The sequence below is a fragment of the Antennarius striatus genome, chromosome 9, assembly GCF_040054535.1.
Source record: "Antennarius striatus isolate MH-2024 chromosome 9, ASM4005453v1, whole genome shotgun sequence".
Taxonomy (NCBI): Eukaryota; Metazoa; Chordata; class Actinopteri; order Lophiiformes; family Antennariidae; genus Antennarius; species Antennarius striatus.
The window spans coordinates 18,105,459-18,131,954 of record NC_090784.1 but is presented as its reverse complement, the minus strand read 5'-3'; the positions used below and the strand labels follow the sequence as shown (position 1 = coordinate 18,131,954).

Here is a 26,496-nt window from a genome sequence, read left to right as displayed (position 1 = left end):
GAACTTCGGTGGATTGATTTAAACAACTTTGGATTACTAATAGAAGTACTGTATTATTACTTACCTCATTTTATATTTAGTACAAAACACAATAGTAACCATTTCACAGAATTTATTTCAGTCAACTCAGGACAGAGATCTCGATGCAGTCTTCTGTTCAACACTGTTCCCTTTTGAAAACGAGACATGTATGTACAAAAATAAAGTATGTTTAAAAAAAAACATACACAAAAACCACAAGACAAAACTGAAAATAGTATTGATGCTTACTCATGGAGGGCTGTTTTAAATAGTGACAGTATTCATCTGTAGTTTAGTTTGCTTAAATACACTGACTATCCAAGTCCATGACACAATGTGCTCATGCCTGTCATGATTTTTTACATTTAATAAGAAGCCTGTAGCACCATTCTGAATTTACCAAAAACAGTGTACCATCTGAGGCTGGACATCCACTCTTAGTGTTTCTCATGAATGGGGTTCATTGGCCCCACGCAGTGCAAAAAGGAAAACAAAAAAAATACACCAAAAACCAACCAGTGAACAAGTGATTCGGTCTCATTGTAAATAAAAATGCTTCCCAATACTTTTAAATTTCCACTTTCAAACACAACTTTTTCCATTTCAATAAAGCAATGCTTTTGATACTGTATTCACATCTTATAATAAAACCGTTGGTATGATTGGTTAATACAATCATCTAAGCCAGTGAGGCAACTCAAAAAAAATGACCAACATAACTAACCAAACACAAACATACATTTTGTGCAAACAAAATGTAATCAAAGTTTCAAGGACACATAATTTCTTCATATTTATGGACGAGTTCTGCTGTATTTTAAATCATTTTAGAGTCAGGAGATAAACACTTCTGTTTAAAAAGCTATCCTTCATTTTCATTATTTACAAAATTCATGACAATATCACGTTAATGTTATCATGTCATCAGGCAACTCAACGTGTAACCGTTGCACATTACCATAAACATAATCACAACCACAAGTATTTAAGTGTACTGCAAGCCAGTCGACTCACAGACAAGGCAAGAAGTAAAGGCAGAAAAACAATGTAATGTAACAAGAGCAGGTAAATGACTATGCCAAAACATATTCAGGCGTCTGTTTCACCTAACCATGATAGAAGCCTGCAATACATAGTGATAATCATAAGCCACTCGTATCAATCACAATGTAAAAACCAAGTCACAAGCAATTCGACTTTTTTTTTTCCTGCACTGAGCTTGACAATCAAAATCTTGCACATTATACTGACCCAATTTAAGTCTTTTGTTTGCAATGGCAGTTTTGATTGTCACTTATTAAAGCACATATTGGTTCTGAAGAGTGTAGATGCTTTTATTTTGGAATATTGCTGCACTGTAGATTTCATCTACAGTCCAGCCTCAGTGTTTCCATGAGACTAATTCATCGAATGAGTTCATGCCTCTCTAGTGATCACAAACAGGATGCGACATTGTTTTGTTGATACGTAGAGTAGTTGTAGTGCATTCTGGGGACAGCTGGATTGGTCATGTGAAGCACTGAAATACAGTATAGTAATACATAATACAATAAAAGACATTTAATAAACCATGATCAGTGTATATACAACTCTGTTCAAAACGCTCATGTTAACACACTCCTTTTTTTGGACTTAGTCTTTGCCGTGTGGCTTTATCTTTCAAAAAATTATTTATTATATATTTTAGATTTATTCAGCTCTTTTATCCGTGTGCCCACTTATTTACTTATATACCTTTGCTTCCCTACATAGCCATAGTGGTCAGGTGCTGATGACCTAGCAGCCCCTTGCGCCCAGCACCTGCCCCCGGGTGTCCTCCTCCATTGCCATGGCCACAATATTCTTGCAGGTTCTGACGTAAAGTAACCAGTGCAGAACCAAGACAGGCACGATTTGGAGCCAAGACACCCCCGGGCAATTGGAAGAGGACGGTGGCCACCCCAGCCATGCCGTCATCTGTCGGCTCTAAGGTGATGGGTCCTACCTTAAAGGTTGAATAGGAAAAACCCATGAGCTGAGACAGGAAGGGGTCAGAGCGACAAAAGTGCTGGTAGCCGCTGTACGTGGAGGGGTGATGGTGGTGCGAGGCTGGCGTGCCAGTAGTAGAACTGGCATAGTGGTGGGTGTTCAAGTAGTGCAGCGGCAGATGCTGGCCACTGTTGCCCCCTCCACCTAGGGTGAGGTGGTGGTGGTGGGCTATAGGTCCGCTAGCTGGGTCATTTTTGTAGGACACAGCCCCTGGTCTGCCCCTCTGGCCCACCACTACTCCCCCTAACTTGCTTGTGCGAGCATGAGCAAGAGAAACAGTGCTGCCCCCGACCCCTCCACCAGCTGAGGGCAGGTAGATGAGCTGAGGCTCCTCCGGCTCAAGGTAGATGGTGAGTTTAGCAAAGGGCCTTGATGCCATTTTGGTCATTTCCTGGATATGGCGACGCTGCTCCCGACGAAAGTCCAAAAACTGCTTAACCTTCCACAGTAGTACGCAGACAGAGAGGAAGAGGAAAAAGCAGGAGAAGAAAACAGAGAAAAAAACAAAAAGATCGATGTGGGCTTGGTCCTGACGCAGAAACAGCAGGCCCTGTGACTCTCCCCTCTCGTCAATTCCTACACCTCTCAGAGCGATGTAGAACCGGCTGGATTTCAGGGAGTGCACTTCATGGGGAAAAGTTATAACCACTCGATCTCGAACACTGCGGACAATCAACACCGTCTGTGGTTTCCACACAGTGATGTAGGAGATGAGCCCTTCAGCCCTTTCCTCTCTGATTTCTCTCTCTGCCCCTGGGGGTTTTGCTTGAAGTTGCAATGAATTGTGGGAGAGAACAGGACCCGTGAGACTAGACGATGCATTGGCAAACACCTTTACAGGAGATGGTGGCGAATCCTTGTCGGCGCCGGTCGTCGTTCCGCGAGTTACTGATTCATCCTCGATCTTGATGGTGTGAATCCCAGTGTACCGGTCCACATCCACAATGAAGGTGTCATGAGAGTTGGACACATACACTTCCACCTCACCAAAGGTGACATCAATGGTGACACGAATGTCAACATTGGTGAACTTGGGCTGCGCGGCAAAAAACACAGTGCGACCTTTTGGTAGGTTGCGAATGGCTGGAACGTGGAAGCAGTTGGTCTGGGATGTCGGGTCGAAGCAGCACTCGGTGTCTACGTTGAACTGACGGTAGCACTGACGCCCATTTACGGGCGTACCATTGAAGGAGTCTTTGCACTTGGCACACTAAATAAAAGTACGCAAAAAACAATCTGATCAAAATCCACTAATTAATAGAACCAGTTCACAAACGTTATTGTAAGGTCAAAATATGACTTTTATCACTTCAAAGAAAGACAATCCAAGGTGTTTCCAAAGTGAAACAATTTTTCCACATCTTCAAGTATTTCTCACATGTTTCTACCTACCTGTTGCCTGTAGCAGTCTTTTCTGTCATTCTGAGGCGTGCTGAGACAGGAGGAAGTTTCGGTGTTGTTCTGGCAGGGGCAACCTGTGCCATCATGTTCATTACACGTATCTGCATGACCGTTACACTGACACCTGCAATTAAGTGGAGAAAATCAGATACTAAATATCAGAAGATTCAAATACTAAAAGAAGGATGGAATTGAGAAAAGCTTACTTTTACCGAAACTGGACGCCTTTTTACAGACGTTTCTTTTTTTCAGTTGTATATTAAAATGCATTTCATTCATGAACAGTGATTCACATTGTTTTTGGGTGTGTCATTTGCACCCAAATTACCTTTGATAGCATGTTAATGAGAATAATCATAACTTAGTATTGGAGCAGATGCTATAATATATCTCACAGGCCTGTCACTGTACCCAAAAAGATGATGATTAAGCAACAACATGTAGCATAAATATCTTAAAAATAACACTGACCGCTAACATTACTTACTTCTCACATTTCCCCTGTAGAAGGAAGTAGCCACTGAGGCAGCTGTCGCACTTGTCTCCAACACTGTTGTTCTGGCAATTGACACATACAGCATTCTCCTCTGTAGGACCCTCAGACCCCTGGAACTGGTTGAGGGACATAGAAAGATACACCCTTGAAACTTAAAGACTGTGCCTGAGAAACAACAGTTACAGCACGCAGTTGATGTACTTGCTTTGTACATCTGGATAATACCACAAACATGGAAGGCACTTACGCTATCGGGGTCCAGGGGGAAGGGCCGTGGATTCTCCAGGGCCTTTCTGTGTTCCTCTCGTGATAAACACACACCACTGTTTCCCCTGCAAAACTCCCGACACGGACGACAAGTGCCACCCCCTTTAGCGGAGCCCACAAACAGAGGCTTACACTTCTCACAGTGCTCGCCCTGGAAAAGGTGGAAGTAGAAATCATTACTTGTGGATTTAACTATATTAAACTATTTGCATGTATTTGGCTAAAAACACTTACCATGGTGTTATTGTGGCACTCAAGGCAAACATCTGGTTTGTTAACACCAGCACAATTGCTGTGTTTGTTGCAGCTGCATTGAGATGAACAGTTATCCCCCACAAAGCCAAAGTGACACTGGCACACTCCGGGGGACACACACGTTCCGTTCACACAGCCTTGTGCACAAACTGGTTCACACTGACCAGAAACACTGTAAGGCAGAATTACAAGAAGATCACATTTGACTACACATATCCAGTTAGTATGACAAAAAACGCAGCCTTTTTTACTGTCTGCATGGCTAAGACACAATTGCTGACTCATGACCTTACCTGCTGAGTATGTAACCGTGTTTACAGGTGCAGTGGTATCCCTGGGGTAGGTCATGGCAGTCCTGAGTGCTGTTGCAGTGGTGATGGCCGTTGGCACACTCATCTTCCTCTGGACAGTGGAGGAAGGACCAGCTGCTGTTTCTAGGGGAGCAAAAGCCTTCGCTAACACCTTGGGGGGGGGGGACAATAAAGTGGAAAAGCCTCTTTTAAGTAACTAAGTTAGAAACACTGAACTAATTAACCTAAAATGCTTAAATTCTTGAAAGCATCAACCGAATATAATTCTCACCATCAAGTCCTCCTTGTAGGCAGAGTCCTGCTCCGTTGCCACCCTGAGCTGCACACCAACCACACTGAGGCCTGGCGATGCACTGGGAGCACTGGGTGAGCTGGGAACACTGGGGAGAGCAAGAGTCTCCACCCGAGAGCAGGCGACCACATTGACCCGCCTCACATCGCAAGGGCACAAAAGAGGGACTCATGCACTAGAGGAAGGAGTGAAAGGTTAGCTGCACATGAGCAGGTGTTACGTAAATAACTCACACAAAACTGTAATCGGTGAGGTTCCACACGGCGAGTCGAACCTGCTGCAGAGCCATGCTCCACACACAGTGCTGCCAACCCCCATCAGAACCTCTGGAGCCCAGACAGAGGCTGCAGTTATGGAGACTGTGGCAAGGCGGAGGGCACGGCATTGGTGGAGAAGACTCCACTTGCATGGGGGAGACGTTCAGCAGAGCATAGCTAAAACACGTCCAGTCATAGGTGGGGTTCACACTCAGGATGCGCCTTGTCTCACCTGGAGATTTCACACATTCATTTTAGGGGAGAAAACTTGGTATGGTGAAAATACGTCACAATTTCTCTGAAGAGCATTTTAAATCAGATACTGAAAGTACACAAAAATATAAATACATTTCTTTTTGGAGAGCACTGCCCGTACCTGTGCGCTTGAATTGGCGAGTCCACATGCACTTTCCTGAAGCAGTACACTTGGGGCAGTCAGAAGCCTCACAGCTGGTCTCAGTACAATTGCTAGAGAGGAAAATCTCTCTCTGGTTAATACGGCAGTCGTGTTCAGATGTACAGCTAACTGAGCTGCTGATACAGGCACCTTCTGGACAGTTTGTGCACCACTTGCACTGTAGAGAAGGCTGACACATTCAAAGGACAGATTTTAGTCAACAGAAAACAACTATTCCTAGCAACTATCAGTGCGGAGTGGCTGTATGTCACCTGCAACGGATTGGAGAATGTCTTTGGGTGTCGGGCGAGACATTCACTGCATGTTTTCAGTCTGCGACACTGTTCTGGCTGACGAGGGGTTGGGGAGCAGGGAGACGGACCAGTAAAGCAGCCCATTCTGAAAAAGAGGGACAGATGCATTTTATTCAGTCGATGCACGTTACCAAATTGTTTACTTATGTTTTCAGCCAATGTGTTACCTCTCAGCACTATCGGAGGAAGCACAGCTTCCCCTACACCATATACAGCTACCGGTGGTGGTGTTGCAGGCCTCTGGTGAGGGCAGGAGGGCACAGGGGTCAGAGGGCACAGACAGAGTTAGGAGCCTGCCGAGCGTGACGCCATTGAAACCTCCTGACAGGAAGAGACGGCCACCCCAGCTTGCCATGGCAAGAGACACCGAACGATTTACTGGATCTCCTACAGCTGAGGCTGAAGGAAAGAGGTTAAAAGAGACACAGTTATGATATGCCAAGTTCCGATGTGACCATAATTTAGTCTGCAGAATGATATCATGAAGATTACCTGGTTGTATCCAGGTGTTACAGTTAATCTGGTACAAAGACACTGAGTTACTATAGTCCTCTGTTTCTGTCCTTCCCCCAATAATGACCATGGTTTCTTTAATCAGCGCTGCAGCATGGAAGAAGCGAGACAGGGGCTGCATAGCGAAGAAATAAAGAAGACACATATAAAACACTGTCTAAAGATGAAATTTGTACAGAATATGTTCTTGGTTTGTCTATAGATTGGATGAGGTATGATGAAGTAAACCTTTTACCTTATTTCCTTGCGAGGGAACCAACAGAGACCAGGTGAGGTTGGGGTAGTAAAGACTGTAAAGCTCGCCTGAGGGTTCCACGGTCTCTACATGAAAGCGGTAGCCTCCAAAGACATAGATGGCATCCGTCTGCTCATGGTAGACTGCTGTGTGGCCGTATAAACCTGATTGGACATTACAAAAAGCAAAAAAGGTTTAAAGAAAAAGACATATGCTGTATTTTTCAACATGTTATACCGTAATACATTTTTAGAGAATAGCTATTTGTACAAGGGTGCATCAACAACTGTTACATGCATTAAACACAAAGCTTCAAAAACCTGTCGGTGGTGTTCCAGTGTGAGGGGCAATGGTCCAATTTCCAGAATGAGGGTTGAACTCCAGTAGATGATGGTTGAAGCCGTTTTCTGGAGAGTAACCACCAATCAAAAGCACAGAGGAGTCCCGGCGTACAGTTAAAGTGTGGCCTGCCACTGGGGGCAGCATTGACCCCTGTAAAAGGCAGATGGAATATTTAATTTAGTAGAAGTAAAAAAAAAAAAAGAGATATTTTTTGGATATTTTGTATTATCATGATAACTAAATTCCAACCGTGTGTTCTCTCCAGATTAGGCTGCTGAGATTAAGACTCCATGTGTCCATGGCTACACCGTTTTGAGTGACGCCACCCACGACCAGCATGAAGCTGTGACTGGATCCACTGCTTCCAGATCCAGGTTCATGAAGCAGTGAAGAGGCATGGTGATAACGAGGACTAGGAGGTGAGCCGTCTTCCACAGAGCTTGTCAACATTTGAGTCCAACGGCGATCCGATATAGAATATCTGAACAAACAAGACACACAATTTATTATGCATAACAAGACAAAAAACCTGCTTTATGAACACATTCTGTGCATTAATATTAATACCAATCATAACAGCCTCACTTACCTGTAGACATTTCCCAGAATGCCTTCTGACAGAGACAGACCCCCATACATCCAGAGGTTGCCATGTGGTCCAGACACCAAAGTGTGACCCATCCTGTGGAGGAACCTGTGAGCCTGGTTCTGTGGAGTAAGAGTGCATGTGAAGGTGTGTTTGTGTGAACGGGGGTATAAACTTCATGACGTGTGCAGACTATGTGTGTTCTGTTCCTACCACTGTCAGCTGAGTGTCCAGCAGTGTTTCCCAGATGAGGCTGTTGGGGTCCCGTGGAACAGAGCAGTCAGAGCCAGCCCAGCTGTCTGAACACGCACACACTCCCAGAGACTGACACATATAAAATATGTTGGTTTGCAACAGAGAAAAATTTGTTCATACTGGCAGAATATTATACTGACAGGGAACATTATGTCTGAACTATCCTTTTAAAAGGAGAAGATTGTTTCTCCTTTTAAATGTTTACATCCCAAGAAATCAAGTCTAAAATTAAATCTTTCAATACATGTTTAATGCAATAATATTTGTTTTCATTTTCAAATATGAATACTTTAAAAAATACATGAGCCCTACGCTTGAATGGAAGTTCTACATATAGAAAACCACTATTACAAATTGTTAATTCTTACCATATTACAAGTTCCTCTTCCTTCTGTTACCCCACAATCCTGTGGGCAAATGGGCCGGTCACAGTGGGGTCCCCCATATCCCTGAGGACACTGACAGAGCCCACCTTGGCACTGGGCTCCACCCGGACACACAGATGATCCCTCTTCTCCCTCGTCAGTGCTCTGGTGACATTGTCGCACCCAGAATGATGCGTTGAAGCCTTGAGGTTTGTTTGAGGAGACATTGGCCTCAAAATAGACAGAGATCACACCTGGTGGTCAGAAAGAAAAGAAAATATCAGTGTGGGTTTAAACATTCAGCATATTAAGTTATTGTAGGAAGATATGGATGATACCTGAAGTGGCCTCCACGGTGATAGGATGAGTCCTTGTGGTGCCACAAAATGCTCCAATAAGGTTGTGATCTGAATGTACAACTCCATTGCCCAGGAAACGAGGAAGGCCATCAAAGACATAGACAAAAGAACTCTGCAAAAGACGTATAGAAACAGTAATAAATGTTTTAATGCTTCAACACAGCTAACATTTTCCCCTAAATTTGTGCTGGTTTGGACTCACTTTACAATATGTATGTGAGTCTGGGTTCAGAGTGAGGGCAACAGGGGGACACAGCTGTCTGGGAAGACAGGGTCCCAAGTTTTCAGTCACTGACAGGACCCAAAGGCAATGAGACAGTCCTCCGTTGCCCTCCGTGCCACTTCGCCACCCCAGGGATGAGGACAGAGGCATGGCAGAAGAGGAAGTAGAAGAGAGCAGCACTGAACGACCCTGGCACTGGCGGTAGCATGTGCCGTTGTTTCTAGAACAGAAAAGAAAAGAATGATGATGATGAAGACACAAAAATCCTTCATAAGACAATTCTAATACTTACAAACTTCACGCTTTATTAATATCCATATAATCTACTCGCGTAGATATTTTTTCTAACAGGACATAGTCAAAATAAATGGAAAGGATGCATTACATCCAATATTTTCTTACCTAGGGTCTCCGTAATAACCAGGCAGACAGGACTCACAATGTGGTCCATGAGTGTTGTGGGTACAGTAGCACTGGCCTGTCTGGTTGTGACAGTAACCTCGGATTGGATCGCCGTGGCCATTACACTCACATGGCACACAGCCGCTGCCACCAGCCAGAGCTGAACCGAAGCCCCCCGGACGGCAGTGCTCACAGTGGGGCCCTGTAGTCCAATCTGAAAGACACAGCCAGGAAAAAAATCAACAAAGGATGTTTAATTTTAGGAATTGTTTGTCTTTACCTCATCAACTGGTTTACTTCAGTGTGGAACATATACATAAAACAACAGAACAAGCCAGCAAAATAAACTACTTATTAAGGCCTTACCCTGGCATTCATCACAGATGCCTGGTGCTGTTATACAGGTGGAATGGAAGTTGCAGCCACAGTCCACATCGCATTCAACTCCACTGAGAACGAGAGTGGCAGGGTCGGACGTCCAGCCGAGGGAGCATTCACACTCAAACCGTGGGCTGCCGCTGCACTGGCCCTCACGACACTCATTGTAACACCTGAATGAAGGAGTTCAGACTTAGAAAAGCAAATCAGAACACTCCTTCAAAAAACTGACAGGAAGACATTCTCCAGGTAAAGACTCGTACGTCTGGTTGCAGTGCAGAGTGCCATCTCCTGTGTATCCCCTCTCGCAGTGGCACTCATAGGAGGTGGGAGTGTTGATGCAGGTAGCAAAAGGGTGACAGTTGTGGAGACCCAGCCTACATTCCTCTACATCAGGACAGGTGGGATAGGACCAGATGGCATCTTGCTCTTCATCATCCAAGTTCTCTAGCTCCATCTCCATCTCCATTGGTCGAGGTGGGGCCGATGTCTGAGGCTCAGGACTGGAGGAAAACAGGACCAGGTGATGTGGAGTTGGAAAGGTGAACTGTATTTATCTATCCATGCAACTGTTTTATGGCTGTAGGTAAATCTATTATATGTTTTCTTCTTTGAGTAACTGTGTTATGACAAAGAAGTCGGGCAAAACCATTCCCATTTGCAAAGACTAACATAATAATCAAAGTTCCCCATCTAGCAATATTTGGAAGTCTTGTCTTGTGAGGAGCCAGTTGAAAAACTGCTTGCTTCATCAAATCATGACAATGACATCAAAGGATTCTCTTACTTAGCAGCTCGTACTTCGTCCACAGCCACACTGCAGTTATACACCAAAGGGTCGTCCATTCCTGCCCAGTCTCCCCTCAGACATCTAAACAAGTGAGCAGAAAACACAAATTACAATCAAGGAATACAAATAAAGACGTTACACGACCGTGTTTTCTCTCTGTACAGTGTACTTTTCGAAGCATCACTATGTTTATTATACTTACTTTCCAATGGTGGGATTGTTGTAGTCGCCACACCAGCCGCACTGGAATGTCCGTAGGCAGTCCGTACACGTGTTTAAAGCTGAACATTTCTTACACTGGGGAACCGAATGAACACTGACAAATACCAGAAAAAGAACAAGAACGTTAGATTATTGATCTAGGGATCATTTGGCTCACAACACATATAGTATCGTGATGCAAGGGCGTTATTTCATACTTTATATTAACATCATCAAAACAGGATAGCAACTAACTGTGGGTGCAACTTCTTATTGAACATCAACTCTGAGCTACAATTAACACAATGATAAGAGCTCTCATTTTACCTGTCGTACCAGTCCCTGCACTCTCCATAGGGGTATTTTGTGAGGTAGGCAGCAAAATAGAAGCAGGCCTGGGCTGATTCACACCATGCACATTGGCTGGAGTTAGAGAGGCACTCACCACACGTCTCCCTCCTTTACAAAATGGAAAGACCGGAGAGGAGGACAATAAGAAACACTTGAGTTTCAGATTCTTGTTGAAATGGATGCTCTATGATTACCCAAAATAAAATGTATAGTTTTTCATCTCACTGGTTGCAGACTTTAGGACAGCCCCTTGGGTCGCGTATGGATCCATCTAACCTTCCCCGTCGACTGCACTGATAGTCCCCTTTCTTGCTGGAATTGATCTGCCACTCGCAATAAGGATCCTGTGGATCAAAGTTGGCTTTGCATGAGTCAGAAATACAACGTCTCTACCTAAACTAGATAATATTAGCACCAGAGTGGCAGTTTAAGTTCTCATCTGTGACGTACCTGTGTGCAGGCGGAGCAGTCTCTGTACTCTTCACACAAGGTGCAGTGCTGGGGTGCCAAAAGCAGATACCGTTGCCCTTCCCCCTTGCCTTCCCCTGTGTCTACCTCCAGGTCTGGGCCGTCCCGCAACAGGCAGCGAGACACCGATGAGCACCAGCCGCACGACTGGTCTGATAAACAGGCCAGACAGGACATGTATCCCGAGCAGGTACCTGAGCGGTACGGCTCCAAGAACAGGAAGGAGATCTCCTAGAAGGACAGAGTGGGGAAAAGAAAATATCATCCGTTTGTCTGTCTGTCTGTTAATCCATCCATTGTAAGATGTTGCTTTCTGGATTTTCAATGGTTAAATAACTGATTTAGTTCATAGATACACAAACATCATAGAGCTTAAATAATCAAGTAATTAGCTATGTAGACATTAAGCTAAATTAGATGTTTAGCTACTTCATGTATTATTACATACATTACTACGTAAAATCCAGACTTCACAATGATTTTCATACAAATTCTTGCGTACCATGCACAACGATTGACCAATTGAATCTTATGTTTCACGACTAACGCTGCTGCCTCTTATAGACCTAAATTCCACATGTGAAAGATCTGAAGCATGAGGATCTTTGGCTTTCAGGGCAGTTTAAAAATCACACCCCCATAAACTGATGTCAGATTGGCAGGATTGAGATATCTTATTTTAACCGAACGAAATTCATTGTGCAGAAATATGGCAGGCATAAAAACACGAAAGGGCCGCCGAATTAGATTTTTTTACTTTCATTGTTTATAGTGGCTTAACGTCTTTAGTCTTGTTGAGAAGCATTGGTTTGATCAAGCTACTCACACTTCCTCCAGGCAATGTTCTATTCCAGATCAAGGCCATCTCACTGGTCTGTCCTGAACCTGAGTTGTTGAGGTAGCCCTCAGCCTGAACAAGGTAATGGTTGCCCCTGGTCAGGTTTGAAAACAGCCGACTCCCATCTGTGCGTGCCAAGAGCTTCAGCTCCTTCTCCTGCTGGGCTGCCCAACGACCAACCACTTCCTGCTCCGATGTTTGAAATATACACAGAAAATTCCAAATAAAATAAGGAGAAGAGTTAAGTAAATGAAGAATAAATTAGCGCTTCTAATTTAAATCATCCCTTGGAGATTGAATTTAAAATATTGGGCTGCATGACTGGATAACAATTAATGTTATTTAATTTCATTCAATATTGTGTTACAGTTCTCACCAAATCTCACTAGATCTTTGAAATTATTTATTGAATTTAAATCACACATATTTTAAATGCTGACATGCACTATCTCTCACCAGTTGGCTGGAATTTGGCCCAGATGCCATTCGGGCCTCAAAGTGGAGCCTCTGAATACGAGCCCACATTGAGACGGTCTCCGTGTGAGCAGGTGCAGGTGGAGGGGCCCCCCACAATGGGTGGATGAAGCCCCTGAACTGTAAGGCTACATCCATTTCTGTTGTGGGGCTAAGGATGATGGTGGTGCTGCGAAGGATGGACACCTAGCGAAGGAGTTTTATGAGGATGGAGGATAATGGAGGAGGGATGGAAGTGGAAACACATCAAAAGAAGCACTATTCTCTACAAACTGCTCCACAGGTTTAACACACTAGTTAAAAAAAAAAGGAAATATTTTCTGCGAGCCATTTGCAAAACAGACAGAAAAGAGAACAGGAAAAAGAAGAAATGAGGTCAAGAAGTTAAAAAGTCAAGAGCACAAATCCGAAATGAACAGTAAAACATATAATATTCAAGTGGGAGAGTGTAGTGGAGTCAGTGTAATAGCAATACTGGAGGAAGGAAGAAGGGATCAGTTTAAGAGGGAGGTTACATCCACAACTAGTACAGTTAGTACTTGAAATTTGGACTCCGTACCTTGTCAGGCTGGGAGTCGTTGCGGGGGTGCTGGAAGGTGAGCAGGTGCAGTCCCGGGACATAGTTCTCGGTGCGACAGGAGTGGAGGGAGGTTAGGAAAAGGGTACGCTCCCCCCACCAGCCGTACGCCCCTGAGATCTGGTCCACACGGCACGCACTTTGCTCTGTGAGACCGAGAGGGAGAGGTCAGCACACAGAGAATACATCTGACCTCTTAAAATCTCAAAATACAGCAGTTTCCTAGAGTGCACTACTGTACTCAAATGAGTCTAATTGGAGACTTTTGCGTGGCACGTGTTCAAAAAGAGTAAAGGGACATGACCGCACTGAATCAAAGGAGGTCTGCGATTGGAAAGGCAAGCCAACTCAAGGTCTGATCAACCTGTCCAATCTCAACCGAAGGTAGTCAGGTCACTGTGCTCTATCTCTGAAACATGCCCGACAAGAGTCCAGTCCCTCCCACGACAACTCCCAAAATCTCTTTTTCAGCCAGAAGCTTAGCCCTTCACTTCTGCCCTCCTTCCTCCCTCCCTGGGTCTCACCTGACACTGGTAGGCAGGATTCATTCTGAACACACCAGCCAAATTCCCCAGGGGCACGGGCCAGAGAGGCCGGAGTGCCGCTGAACACCAGGCAGGACTGGCAATCAGACAGGAAGCGAGCCAGGCCCAGGCAGCCAGTACTTCCGCACTGTGAAGACAAAGCAGGGGTTATACATTCTAACTGCAAATCTGACACAACAGACACAACAAAGTAAATGGAATGTTTGGGGTATCTCACAATGTGGGGATAAATATAATAAACACTAAGCTGGGTGAAGGGAAGTGTTACCGGATTAGTGGGTTGGTACTCTCGACAGCGACCTTCGCACCAGCTGCACTCTGGATTCTTAAGACACATACTTTCATCAATCGCCTCGGCACAAAAGGAATCCTGGTAGGGCAATGCACACACACACACACACACACACACACACACACACACACACACACACACACACACACACACACACACACACACACACACACACACACACACAGATTTTACAACAGTTAGTTACCACTACTCGCTTCTCTTTGATGCAGTTCTTTTAGATTCTCCCATTGGACTTTAAATCACTTCATTTACCAGTCTTCCTCTTATATATGACCCTTTCACTCACCCGGTCACCTTGATCACTACTGACAAACAGTGGAACTTTGTAAGCCACCAAGTCTCCACGGGCGATACCACTGTAACCCCCGGCCACCAGCAGAACTCGTCCTTCCATCACAGAAGCAACATGCGAGTAACGCCCCCTCACGGCATCCCCACCTTTGAGAACAAGATTTCATAAGCACTGTGGGTGCAGACACACAACTAACAACCACAAACAACAAATTAAAAACAAGACTGTGTGTGAAGGTCCACAGGAACTCACTGAACGACCATCTCTCCCCAGCAGACACCCACTGATGGCAGCCCAGATGATAAAAGAAGATCTCCTCATCATAACACTTCTCCTCTTGGTAGTGGATATGTACATTACCCCCTGGGACAGATAGGCACCAAAAAAAAAGAGATTAAGGTGGATCTTGACTGCAGCTACTAAAATGGATTGTATATACATAACACATGCTTATGTAATACTCTCAAACCTCACCATAGACCACCATGTAGTTTCCGATGACTGTGGCTGAGTGGAAAGCTCTCTCTCTGGGGCCTGTTGCTGGGAAACGTGAACGAAATGATGTCCAAAAGCGCCTGTCCACATGGAACATGTCTGTGTTGTTCACCCTCACACTGAACCTAAAAAAAGACAACATCATATGCCTTAAGTGCATATAAGAGTACTGTACATTTTTTATTTGTTGTGTATTTGCAATAGAGAAATGTCAAACTATTCCCCAACATGATCACCATCCACAAATACATGACTAAGTAAAAATATTAATAGAAATACTAAAGTTCCTTTTATCAACTGCTTTTTTACTAGCTGTGTGTGGATCAGTGCTTCCACTCCACTCATGCGTGTGTACCTGGCAGTGGTAGGCCTGTGGCCTCCATAGACCAGCAGTGTCCTGGAAGGGATGTGGAACACCATTGAGTGGCCAGCGGTGGCCGGGGGCTTCCCACCGGTTGGATATACAGTCTCCCACCGTCCAGAGCCATGAAGGCCAAACCGGAACAAAGATGAGGAAAACATGTCTTCCTCAGTGCGACCTGGAAATACAGGAGAGAGAGAAAAAGGAAAGAGACATACGAGTATGATTTATTTCTCAAAAAACAAATGTAAGCCAGTGTAAACACAGACATAAAGGTGATACATAATACAATGTGAAACCCACCCCCAAATATATAAAGATGAGTGTCCACAACAGCTGCAGCATGATTGGCTAGTTTTGGTGCGCCGTGTGAATGTGAAAATCCAAGCTGTTGCCAGTCATCGTGGAGCGGTCGGTACGTCCAGACATCATTGGCCAGGGAGCCGTTAGCGAGCTCGCCTCCAAAGATAACCATATTACCCATCCACTCTACTGCTGTGTGGGAATGACGAGCCGCCTGATAGAATGGAAGAGCCAGACGTCATAAGAACAAACTGACAAAAAGAGTATGTAAAATAAAATAATGAGCAAACATTGACTACTTTTACATGCACACAGAAAATGAATGATTCTGAGAAATAGGGGAACAATATATTTACATGTACCGCAATGACCAGATGAAGTTTAAACTTAAGTATGGTACACACTTAATTTGTTACACATTTATCACATGATGTTGTGCCTTGTTGAGTGTTTTTATTCAGGTATCTAGTTCGACAACACAGTCAGAGGACAGGTTTATAGTCAATTTTATAGTATGAAGTTTTGTAAATTTTATCTTGAATTTTCTTGACACACCTTATCATACGTGTTTTCATCTCTCTGCTAAAAATGGAAATTTCAAATTTCTCTGGTTGTTTTACCGGATTAAAGAAATCAGGCTGACATAACATGTAAAGAATTAGCTTATTGGAAAAGTCTGATAGTAGCGAATTGGCATTCAAGTAAACATTCATGGTATACAACATGCAAAAACCAGTAGAAGCTCAATATTAGTGTGTATCCACAATGCACTTACAGGAGAGTGACCATAAGACCTGCTTTCCCATTGATTGGATGTGAAATTATATTTGATCAATTCACCAAGAGCTCTGTTCAGATCAAACCCTGAGAGTAAAGAAATCATAATCAAACATACAAGCGTAATTAAAGAAAAACACAAAACTATGTACAAGAGAATTAAAAGGAAAGAAGTGCAACTGAACAAAGACAGCAACACTGACAATTGTTGTAGTCTCACCCACAAAACAGGCCTAATTTGATTTGATAATCAGTGTTGGAAGGTTAGATTTAATAGATCTGCCAATGAAGGGTCATTAATTAATGTATAATATGCTTAAAACAGAGACTGGAAGGTGGATTTGTACATTAAATATTAAAACTATCCTTGTAAATGAAGAGTGTCACTCTCACCGCCAAACAAGTACAGGGCTCCGGTGGAGGAGAGGTAAACTCCAGCAGAACCTGTCCTGGGAGACATGTGGGGGTTTCCTTCACTCACATGCCACCACTGCCCTGCCCCACTGTCATCATGTAAACCAAGCTGGCAGCTGCGACCCATGAAGCCTGAATTACACAGACAGTGTTCCCCTTTCTGAAACAAAACATGGAGAAGAAGAATCTCTTAAAACCAACAATCACATGAAAAAACTGGTGTAAGTAGAGCTTATTCAGAAATGGATGAGGACATTTTATCTGGTGCATTCTCTAATCTCCCTCCCAAATACCTTATCACATTGGCCATTCAAAGAACAGGTCTGGGAGCACAGAGGGATTGTACAAGCGGTTCCTCCCCAGCCCTGATGGCAGTGGCACTTGAATGTTGAGGAATCACAGCGGCCATGACCACCACATGCTCCAGGACACAAAGAGAAGGTGTAGGTTGCATTAAATCCCAGGAGGTTGTAATTAGCATCACTGAAGAGATGAAGCAGCATCTGAAAAAAAAAAATCAATAACACAACATAAAGTGAACATTTATCATAGTTATAATGCTTCACTGTTTCTTTCGATATTGATTAGTAATTGGTTACCTTGCCAGACTTTGCTTCGATAGTTTGAGGCAAAGTGTTGCCACTTAGACTGGCTAGAAGAGGGCTCTGGTAGGAGTCTCCATCATATACAAACAAATAATCATAGGTACACTCCGTGTCCATGAAGGTGAAATTTAAGACGATGCGGTGATTGTTGCTGGGAGCTAGAAGAAATGAACAGGATGGGAAATATCGGTGACATTAATATTTATCTCATTATTGATTTTCTGGTGCCCAAGACAGTATATAACCTCTTTGTACCTTTGATAAGCCATTCACAGTTGCCATTCACAGAATAGTTTCCTGGCCCATCGGTGACATAGCCTGGTGGTCCCCTCAACATCTGTCTGTGGCCCTTGCAGTCCCCTGCCTGGCATACAGGTGACTCAGCCAAAAGTAGCAGCAGGATGACGGAGACAGGGAGGGGGGAGGCCATCGCTGGCACTGCCTGAATGATAGGACGCATAAGATGGAAGGGATACATTTGATACGACACAGTATTACCATAACTTTGCAGCAGTACAGTGCAAAAAATGTGGAGCAACATTTGATACATTAAAAGAACACACCTGCCTCTAAGATTTTGTAAAGCACTTCATCTAACTTATCAAACTGCAGGATTGCAATATAAATAGCAGGATTGCTGTTTTTTTTCGTGCTACTAAAGCTACATGATTACATATACTTAATAAGTGGTCGATGCATTTCGAGACTTGGGCCAGGATCTGTGAGAAAGTATTTCTAATACAGCTAACTGTTAGCCCAAAGAGCAGAACCATTAACACCATTCTCATAGCAATGCTACCTTAATATTTAGGATTTGTAGCCTAGCACTAAAACATTGTTACACTAGACAAAACGGCTATTGATTGCATTACGTACATCGAAGCAGCAAAAAGGATAAACCATACAGAGTTAGCACCAAGGGTCTATCCGCAGGCTATCACAACAAAGCTAGTTTAAGCTAAGCTAGTTTCCCTGGACACCGTGAGGCAGCAGACACCATCTGTCCACTCTATGCGTCTGGAAAATGATACTCACCAGTTCCCGTCTCTTCGGCTTCATGGTTATTTACATTTTCGGGTTTCCCTTTAAACGTCGGCTATCGCATGGGCTAACTTATCGTTAGCAAGCGCTCAGGACTGACAGCTAAGCTGAATGGCCAGTGGCTACGGTCTCCAACCACCGCAGTGGACAACCCTGGTCTGCTAGCGTCTTCGCTACCTAGCGGTGAAGGCTTAGCCACATCCAGATGCGCAATCGTCAGTAGCTACACCAATCTACCAGGATAAATCACTTCTTTTGAGTATTTAAAGATCCCGTGTTTTCTCATGGATGAAACACAACAATAACGCAAAAAAACAAACAAACAAACTACAAGTTAACAATTATTTCTAAAAGCTTGGACACGATATCTGCGGTTGTAATATCTGCGCAGATAGACCCTTGTTTTGTTGTTTATGGCTGGCGAGCAGAGCACAGTGGTTGCAAACACAAAAGATTAGCCTGTCCCACTACTGCCCCCTAGTGATGGGAAACATGTAAACATCTGGATATCCATCAACATGTTTACTTAATGGGCTTCACTACATAAACACTAATGTCGTGTATTCATCATTGATACAGAAGGTTACAAGTTACATCTTGAAATAAACCAAGGTGACATTACCTGAAATACTATGGAGGTTTTCAAATACTTCCATTCAAATATTGCATGCAATACCCACCACAGGTGCTTTTCACCATGCAGAGACCTTTAAGTAATAAAATAATTTAATGTCAAGCCAGACTACCTATCTACTCATCTGAGAAGAGGTTCTTGAGATATTAGAGAGAGATCTTACCACAGAATAACCTTAAATTCAACTGAAATGGAAAAACAAAAACAAAACCAACAAAAATCCTCATATATCTAAATGCTCCAATTCATTAGAAAATACTGAATAACATTTGTGATATGCTCCAGGAAAAAAATGTGAGATGTATGACTGCACAAAACCCGTTTCTTTACAGACCTCCTCACTTTGGTCATCATAAATAAATATGCATCCTACCTTAATTCATTGATTAAACACAAAAAATTGAATTTTAAAACTTAAATAAACAAATGCTCATATGGAGATGATATTATTCAGAATGTGCACACACAGATACAGAGCAGTGGTAGCAGTATATTTTCATTAATTGATGACAAAGCCATGGCGTACAAGGCACATCTTCTTTTACACAGATCATGTAATTGAACAAGCACCTGTTTAAGAAAAATAACCCTAAGACCAGAAAATCAATGCAATAAACATTTTAGCCAACAATATTTGTGAATCAACAAAATTCTCTAAATATGGTTGGTTAATTAATGCACTTCCAAACATTAACAAAATGTTGTTGCCCCTACTGAATTGAAATAACATATACAAAGCAATGAACACCTTACACTAATGCCCCAAAAGCAAGCACAATAAGCACCTTAAACTCTTTTATTGACTTTTAAATCTTTTGTGAGTTGTTGATCGCTTGTTCCTTACAGCACAGTCATAAATCAAGACAGACAACTTAATTTACCTCTTCATTTTTATCAGCACTGGCCACCAGCATCAGCCATGTTGACAATTAATTTGATGTCTTTTTATGCTTTCCTGAGAGTCATTCAATCAAACTGCTCCTGGGACCCTATTCCATCCTCACTTGTAAAATCATGTCTCCCATGTCCGTAAATCATTTGTCCTGAACATCATCAACTCATCACTCTCCTCCGGTCGTCACCTCCGCCTTCGAACTCACTGCCATAACCATAGTTAAAAAACCTGGAAAACTCCTGCCACATTTCCAACCTACCACTCATTTCCAAAATTCTCTATACCTGTCAACTCCAACACCATCTTTACCCCTGTCAGCTTTGAGTAAGTTAATAAATTTTTATTTCTCTATTTGAAGGGGCCTTACTTGGCACTCAAGAACACCGTACAGAAATACACAAAGTCCATTAAAGAGAATCAACAATATTTTCAATATTTTGAATCAACCATATAAAAGATTTTAATTGAAAAAAGTCTTCTTCTTACTCTTAAATAACATCCATCTCTATACAGGAAAATCATCAGGTGTGTATAGAAATTTTCCCTGGAGCAAGAATCATTGGTTTAGTGTGGAGCCCAGGTCCAAAAATGGGAAACAACTTCTCCCTAAACTGGTGGGTTAAAGTGACGAGGTGCTGCCCTGTTCCCCCATTATAAAACGACACCTCTCCTTTGTCAATATTCAGTTTGATGCGGATCCTTTCTGGACGCTGCTGCACCTGCAGCTCCGTGCGCTCAGGTGTTAAGGCAGAATACACTCCTTTGCTGAGTCCCATGCACCATACACCACGGTTTGTTGATAGCGTGAACTTCTTTTTACGAGCCACTGACTCTTTGCATACTCCCACAATCCACTTGGGGATGTCATTAACAATGACATCCCATCTGTGTCTTCCAGAGGTGTAACCTTCAGCACCCAAGACAAAGACGCAAGGATCAAAGCGCTCTGGGTTGTCAGGGGTGGTCAGTCGCTCTGGGTTTTCCTTCACACTGGTCAGGTCACCATTCAAGCACAGCCAGGGAGAGGCTGTGTTTGGATTCAACACCACAGGATCTGCACAAAGCGAGAGAGAAAATGCATCTACATTATATCACCAACAACTGTTGAATATGCAGACAGTGAATTTCAAGTCACACATGAGGTTTAGAGAAATTACAAATGTAATTTCCCCGAGGGGATGAATAAAGTGTATCTTCTTCTTCTTCTAGAGCAGAAGCATTAGGTCTTTTGTGCCAATATTCTCATCTTTCAGACCACTTTTGGTGTCAAAATCAACATCCATTGCCAGTTCACACTCCTAAATTTTTTGATCCATATGGGCCTTGAATCGGCCACCCTGCGGTCCCCCGCCCAGGACTTGGTGGACTGAGATACTGTCGCCCCAAAACAGGAAAATTCACTGCGATACGCAACTCTAATATTTACTCACAATATTCAACATGCGACTGCATGTTCTTCCAGATCTGGAAGCTCAAAGCACCAACATGTTTTCCCATGTCCAAAAGAGAGTCATCGGAAAGGCAAGGTTCTTCATCAGTCCACTGGGCTCTAGAGGACAGATGGCAACAGCAAAAAAATTAAGGTCAGCAAGAAAAATCAGCAGGAAACTGAATAAAAAATATCTGTGCTGCATAAAAATGTGTTAACACAGCCCCTAAGTCATACAAATGTATAATAAAATGTAATTATCACTCTAAAATACAGTGGAAAGTCATCCTAATGGCTTTAAAAATTGAATCGCATACAATATGTGATTGCTACTTACTTTCTTTTTAAATGTTGGAAATTCTAAAACATAAATGAGAGAAATTAAGATTAATTTAATACAGATTAAAAACATGAAATAAATTTAGAGACTAAACAAAGTACAGTTTCAGAGAAGAGCTGAATTCTCTCACCCGTAAGAAGGGCAAATCCTCATTGCCGATCTCTTTCTTCAGAGTGTCAACGAGCTTGCTGAGAGCCTCAATGTCTTTGTTAGTGTTTTCAATCAGTTTCTGTATTTCAGCAACCTTTTGCTCTTCCTCATTAGCCAGGGCTTTTAGCCGCAGAGCTTCCTCTGTGATGAGCACCTTGTACAACCTCTCAAACTCTGCCTTGATCCGCTTCTCTGCTTCTCCAGCTTGATACTGCACAAAGATAAGAGTTTTCACATGATTCACGGGGATATAATCAGATAAGTGCAGTCTATCAAGTCTTCTCATTGTTGGTGTGTGTATGGGAGGTTCCTGTTGCTCAGCAGAAAGTGAGAGCTGACATTAAATTTACCTTGACATATTCCATTGCGTCGTTGAGTTTATGGGTAATTTTCTTGTATGACTCCACCTTCTTCTCAAAAATTTTTACTTTGAAGGAAAGTTCATTCTGAAGGATTAAAAAAGATGTGACGTAAGCAAAAGCAAAAATGTCATCAACAAAACATGTTATGCTAATGCCTGTTATTGTGCAAATACTGTATATGTAATCAATAAACTTAAATTAAAGCAGGGGTTTGCTGGGCAAAGTTTTTTTTTTTTTTTTTAAATATTGTTTGTTCATCCGTGAAAGAATAAAAAAGGAGAAACCTCCAAAAGATTTTTAAAAAGTTTTGGACAGATTGACTATGGCCCAAGAAACAATCCATCACATTTTAGTGGTCACTAGGATCATGATTCTGGATCTAGAATTTTAAACATTTTTAAAAAAAAAATATATATATATATACAACATTTATGATTTACAAATCCAGTTTATTTAAACTTATAGTGACAGTTGAGACTTAGATGCAATGATAAATGTCTGTTGAATTAAGTCAACTGGACTTGTTTTGCCTCTCATCCACTGCTTCAGTTCTGAATTGACCTGAACAAATGAAATTATTATTATTATTATTATGATGATGTCATTATCACCTTACACATGGGTGCCCCCTCTTTTAAAGACCACAGTTTGTGAGTGTTGTGTTGGGTGACGCAGTCCACACAGACGGGCGTCTCGTCCTTCTCACAGTAGAGCTCCAGCGGCTTACAGTGCAGCTCACAGCTGTCCTCGGGTCTCCTGCTCGGCACCCTGCTCGAATGCTTGAGGAAGGTCTCGCAGGCGCTGCTGAGCGCTCGGTTGGAGATGTCATGGCCTTCCTCAAACTCCTCCCTGCACAAAGGACACCTGCGGCTAAACCGCAAACTGCTCTGTAAACACTCCCGACAGAAGGTGTGGGTACAGGGCAGCAGCACTGGGTCACGGAAAATGGCCCGACACACAGGACAGGTCAGGTCCTGCTGGAGTGGAAGGGGATCTTCCGGCATCTCTTCACTCATACCGTCAGCCATGACTTCCGGGAAACTCTTGCGTTTACTTCGTGACGGATAAACATTAAAAAAAAAAGAAAAAAGACAGACACTCAGTTGTTAATATGCTAATGTTTCACCAATTTACTCACTTACACAATATAATAAAGTAAAAAAAATCGGTTCTGGATAGATTTGAAAATAGAAACCACTCAAATTGTAAACTTTGATCTCAAACTCAGCACCTACCTTTCACGTCGTGACGCGAATTTACAAATACAATACTACTATGGTGACACATATGCCCACCCTCCCATGCTTCTAATTGGTCTGAAAAGACGATGACGTCACACGTAGTTAAACTCTTTTCAATGAGAGGTTACGTTGAGACGTCATTTTCTTTTTAAACCAATCAGAAATGATGAGGTTTCTTGGCATCACCATAGTAGGAATAGTATCACGCTCTAATACACTCGCGTCTATGGCAGACACTCGTCGGGCTTCATACAACACTGCCCTCTAGTGGATGAAAATGTTATAGCTCCGTCTACTGGTTTGCAGGAAAAGCTTGCAGGGGTGGAGAATGTTTCATTACATATAAACTGATATAAATTTTATTTGTATTTTACTTTGCGTAGCATTTATCAGTTATTGGGCATATTCATTTCACAGATTTGTTTGCACTGTACATTTAATTTGAACATGCTCAGATTTTTCGTTAAACTAACTTTCTGACATCATATGTTACACTTCATGTGAATTTTATTTCTCTATTTTATCCTTGTAATTTTTTCATCCGCTACATGCAGAGATATAATCCTTCATTCAGTTCTGGAAAGAAAGAAAATATAAATATAACACGAACATAAATACCATAAAAGTTAAGTAGTGCCTGCATAGGAAAGGCTGCACCAACTTATGCTGCTGTTGGTCTCAGATAACTCAACAGTTGCTGTATCGTTCTGCTGTATCACGAGAGAGATAAGAAAACTTTCTATCTTCCTGTGTGGTTAGAGTATCGGTAAATGACGGTACTAACTGGAATCTGTAAGGGGGCATCATAAAAAAAATCACAGGGTGACGTCACCTGGGATTATAAATTTTTAATTGTGTACCAGAATAATTTTCTATTGATGCATTAGATTTCTTTAAGAAGAAAGCATCCCCCACTTTTCTTTAAGATTTCTTTAAGAAAGACATTTCTGTCTTTTCATTGGTGTTTTTGACTTAAAACAACAAACTTTCTGTTAACCATGCTGATGCACTGTGTCACATATCATTCTTGCAGAATAGGCCTGTAAAAACTTCTTCTTACAAGCCATTGGCAGACAGTTGGTAAGCTGATGTTCTCTTCTGAAGTATAAATGGTGATAATGTGGTTCATGGCAACCACAGAAGCAAATGTTACACAGGAAATCCACGCAGGTGCTGAGGGTTCTCTGCGTCTCTAAGTTAAGTTGCACAAATACTTTATTTCTGTGAGAGTGTGGCCCTCTCTGGGGGCTTTGCATGGGGAGAAGAGGGTTCATCCTGAAATTGGAGCTTGCAAAAAGCAAAGTCTGATGCATCTCAAGTTTTAAAGGCTTTCAGTATAAATGTAGGACAATGTCAATGATAATGAAACCTGCAAGATTTTAAAATACTGCATTAGAGAGAATCCCCAACTTTAACGCCTTTCCCATTTTAAAACCACAGATAGAACTCAGAAGATAACGCTGGAGATCATCTGAACTGTAGAAAGGGTAGGTTTACAGTTGTTCCATGAACTGTTGAACTTGAGAATAACATGGGCTGGATGCTGCAACACCGGGGTCAAGGCCTGGTATGCCTTGACCCCAGTAGGATTTTTCAGAAGGTTTTAACCTCATATTCTCTTTTTAATCCCAATCCCATTTTTACTTTTGACAGGCTGAATAATTTTGATTGTTGATCCTAAAGTAGTTAAATTTGTCAGCTACATGAAGGACATGAAGCTGCACTTTTCCCCATCACTTCAGTTTTTTTTTGGAAACTAATGCTTCTCCCGAATTCCTTGCTCTCATGGAACTTTAAATAATCCAAATTCAATGTCAGAAAAAAATTGTACATTACCATTACCCATGAATGAGGCCTCCAATGTGTTTGGGGTTTTGACAGTAGTGGCACATTGACCTACAATGTGGTAATGCAAATGCTAGGTGTCAGATAACACACTGAAACCTTTCTGCAGGAGTTGAAGCAGCAATAAAAGGGAAATCTAGTGAATGTTTTTCGATGCATCAATTCATTACTGTCAGCCATTCCCAAAAAACTAATCAACCTGCCTACTGATTCTTTATCATAAAAGAAAGATGTACACTTCATTCAAATTTAGAAGGCAATGGTATGATAGCTCAATTTTACAGGAATCTAAACTAACACAGTGGCTTTATTTTTGTACATGTGTTTTTTCACTTCCTCAATTTTCCATGGTTTCAGTGTAAAACAATGTCCAAACATGGGACACACTTGCAGTATGTCACATGAGAGCAATCATAACTTCATATAAAGTTACTTTATTCAAAATTTTAAATGGAAAGCTTTTATACACAAAGGGCAAATATTTTCAAAAACTCAGACACTTCAACAGGTAGATATTAAAATGGAAATTTCTATGTTTGGGCTTATTGAGCCCAAGGAAGGTCAGGGACAGCATTAATCTTTAAACTTGAAAGCCAAATATTCAGTAATCACACAGCTGATGTGTTTGCTTTTGAAATATTCAAATAAATCATTTAGGTAGAAGTTTTGTGGACATGGAAATGAAGTGAAACACTTCAGTCACAAAAATCATATCGTGGGTAATAGCCCAAATGATTGGCACAATTTTTTTTATTTTTTTTTAGTTTATTCTTTTTAGGTCCACACAATTTCAAAACTCAATCATTCTTTAACATATATGCTCCATTTTACATAAAATCATCTCTCTAAATCAGTTAAGTCATCTCCAAGCAACACACTATTAAAGGTCATGAGTTTGACTTTGATGGCCAGGTGTTTGTTCTCTTTCTTATCTGCAGCCTTTGCTGCAAAAAAGTATAAAAAACAGAAGTGGAAAGAAAAGGTGTGAAGAAAACAGGAACACGCTGTCGGTGTATTTTACTGGAGACAGGGGAAACAGACAGGCGCTTCAAAGCCCA

The 26,496-nt window shown here is 42.3% G+C and overlaps 2 protein-coding genes across 2 annotated transcripts; both read right to left on the bottom strand.

The window, feature by feature from the left end:
- Positions 1 to 95: 95 nt before the first annotated feature.
- megf8 (multiple EGF-like-domains 8) lies at positions 96 to 18,944 on the bottom strand. The gene is made up of 44 exons (XM_068323727.1): positions 18,537 to 18,944; positions 17,757 to 17,943; positions 17,496 to 17,659; positions 17,190 to 17,399; positions 16,876 to 17,056; positions 16,481 to 16,569; positions 15,706 to 15,919; positions 15,397 to 15,580; positions 15,021 to 15,166; positions 14,799 to 14,909; positions 14,541 to 14,692; positions 14,210 to 14,311; positions 13,921 to 14,068; positions 13,379 to 13,542; positions 12,802 to 13,005; positions 12,334 to 12,531; positions 11,490 to 11,738; positions 11,265 to 11,383; positions 11,016 to 11,147; positions 10,690 to 10,803; positions 10,485 to 10,568; positions 9,961 to 10,200; positions 9,686 to 9,870; positions 9,320 to 9,533; positions 8,897 to 9,137; positions 8,674 to 8,806; positions 8,339 to 8,589; positions 7,929 to 8,039; positions 7,719 to 7,837; positions 7,379 to 7,610; positions 7,108 to 7,279; positions 6,788 to 6,951; positions 6,532 to 6,667; positions 6,207 to 6,438; positions 5,998 to 6,124; positions 5,705 to 5,915; positions 5,346 to 5,560; positions 5,051 to 5,246; positions 4,762 to 4,930; positions 4,448 to 4,640; positions 4,194 to 4,364; positions 3,938 to 4,062; positions 3,442 to 3,574; positions 96 to 3,259 (listed from the first exon to the last, which is right to left on the bottom strand). Exons 1-44 carry the CDS (start codon positions 18,558 to 18,560, stop codon positions 1,766 to 1,768), a joined length of 8,640 nt encoding a protein of 2,879 aa, XP_068179828.1. The 5' UTR covers positions 18,561 to 18,944; the 3' UTR covers positions 96 to 1,765.
- Positions 18,945 to 19,061: 117 nt separating this feature from the next.
- trim35-28 (tripartite motif containing 35-28) lies at positions 19,062 to 23,609 on the bottom strand. Its single transcript, XM_068323713.1, has 7 exons — positions 23,588 to 23,609; positions 22,964 to 23,405; positions 22,341 to 22,436; positions 21,971 to 22,201; positions 21,838 to 21,860; positions 21,502 to 21,620; positions 19,062 to 21,125 (listed from the first exon to the last, which is right to left on the bottom strand). Exons 2-7 carry the CDS (start codon positions 23,378 to 23,380, stop codon positions 20,593 to 20,595), a joined length of 1,419 nt encoding a protein of 472 aa, XP_068179814.1. The 5' UTR covers positions 23,381 to 23,405; positions 23,588 to 23,609; the 3' UTR covers positions 19,062 to 20,592.
- Between the last annotated feature and the right edge of the window lie 2,887 nt (positions 23,610 to 26,496).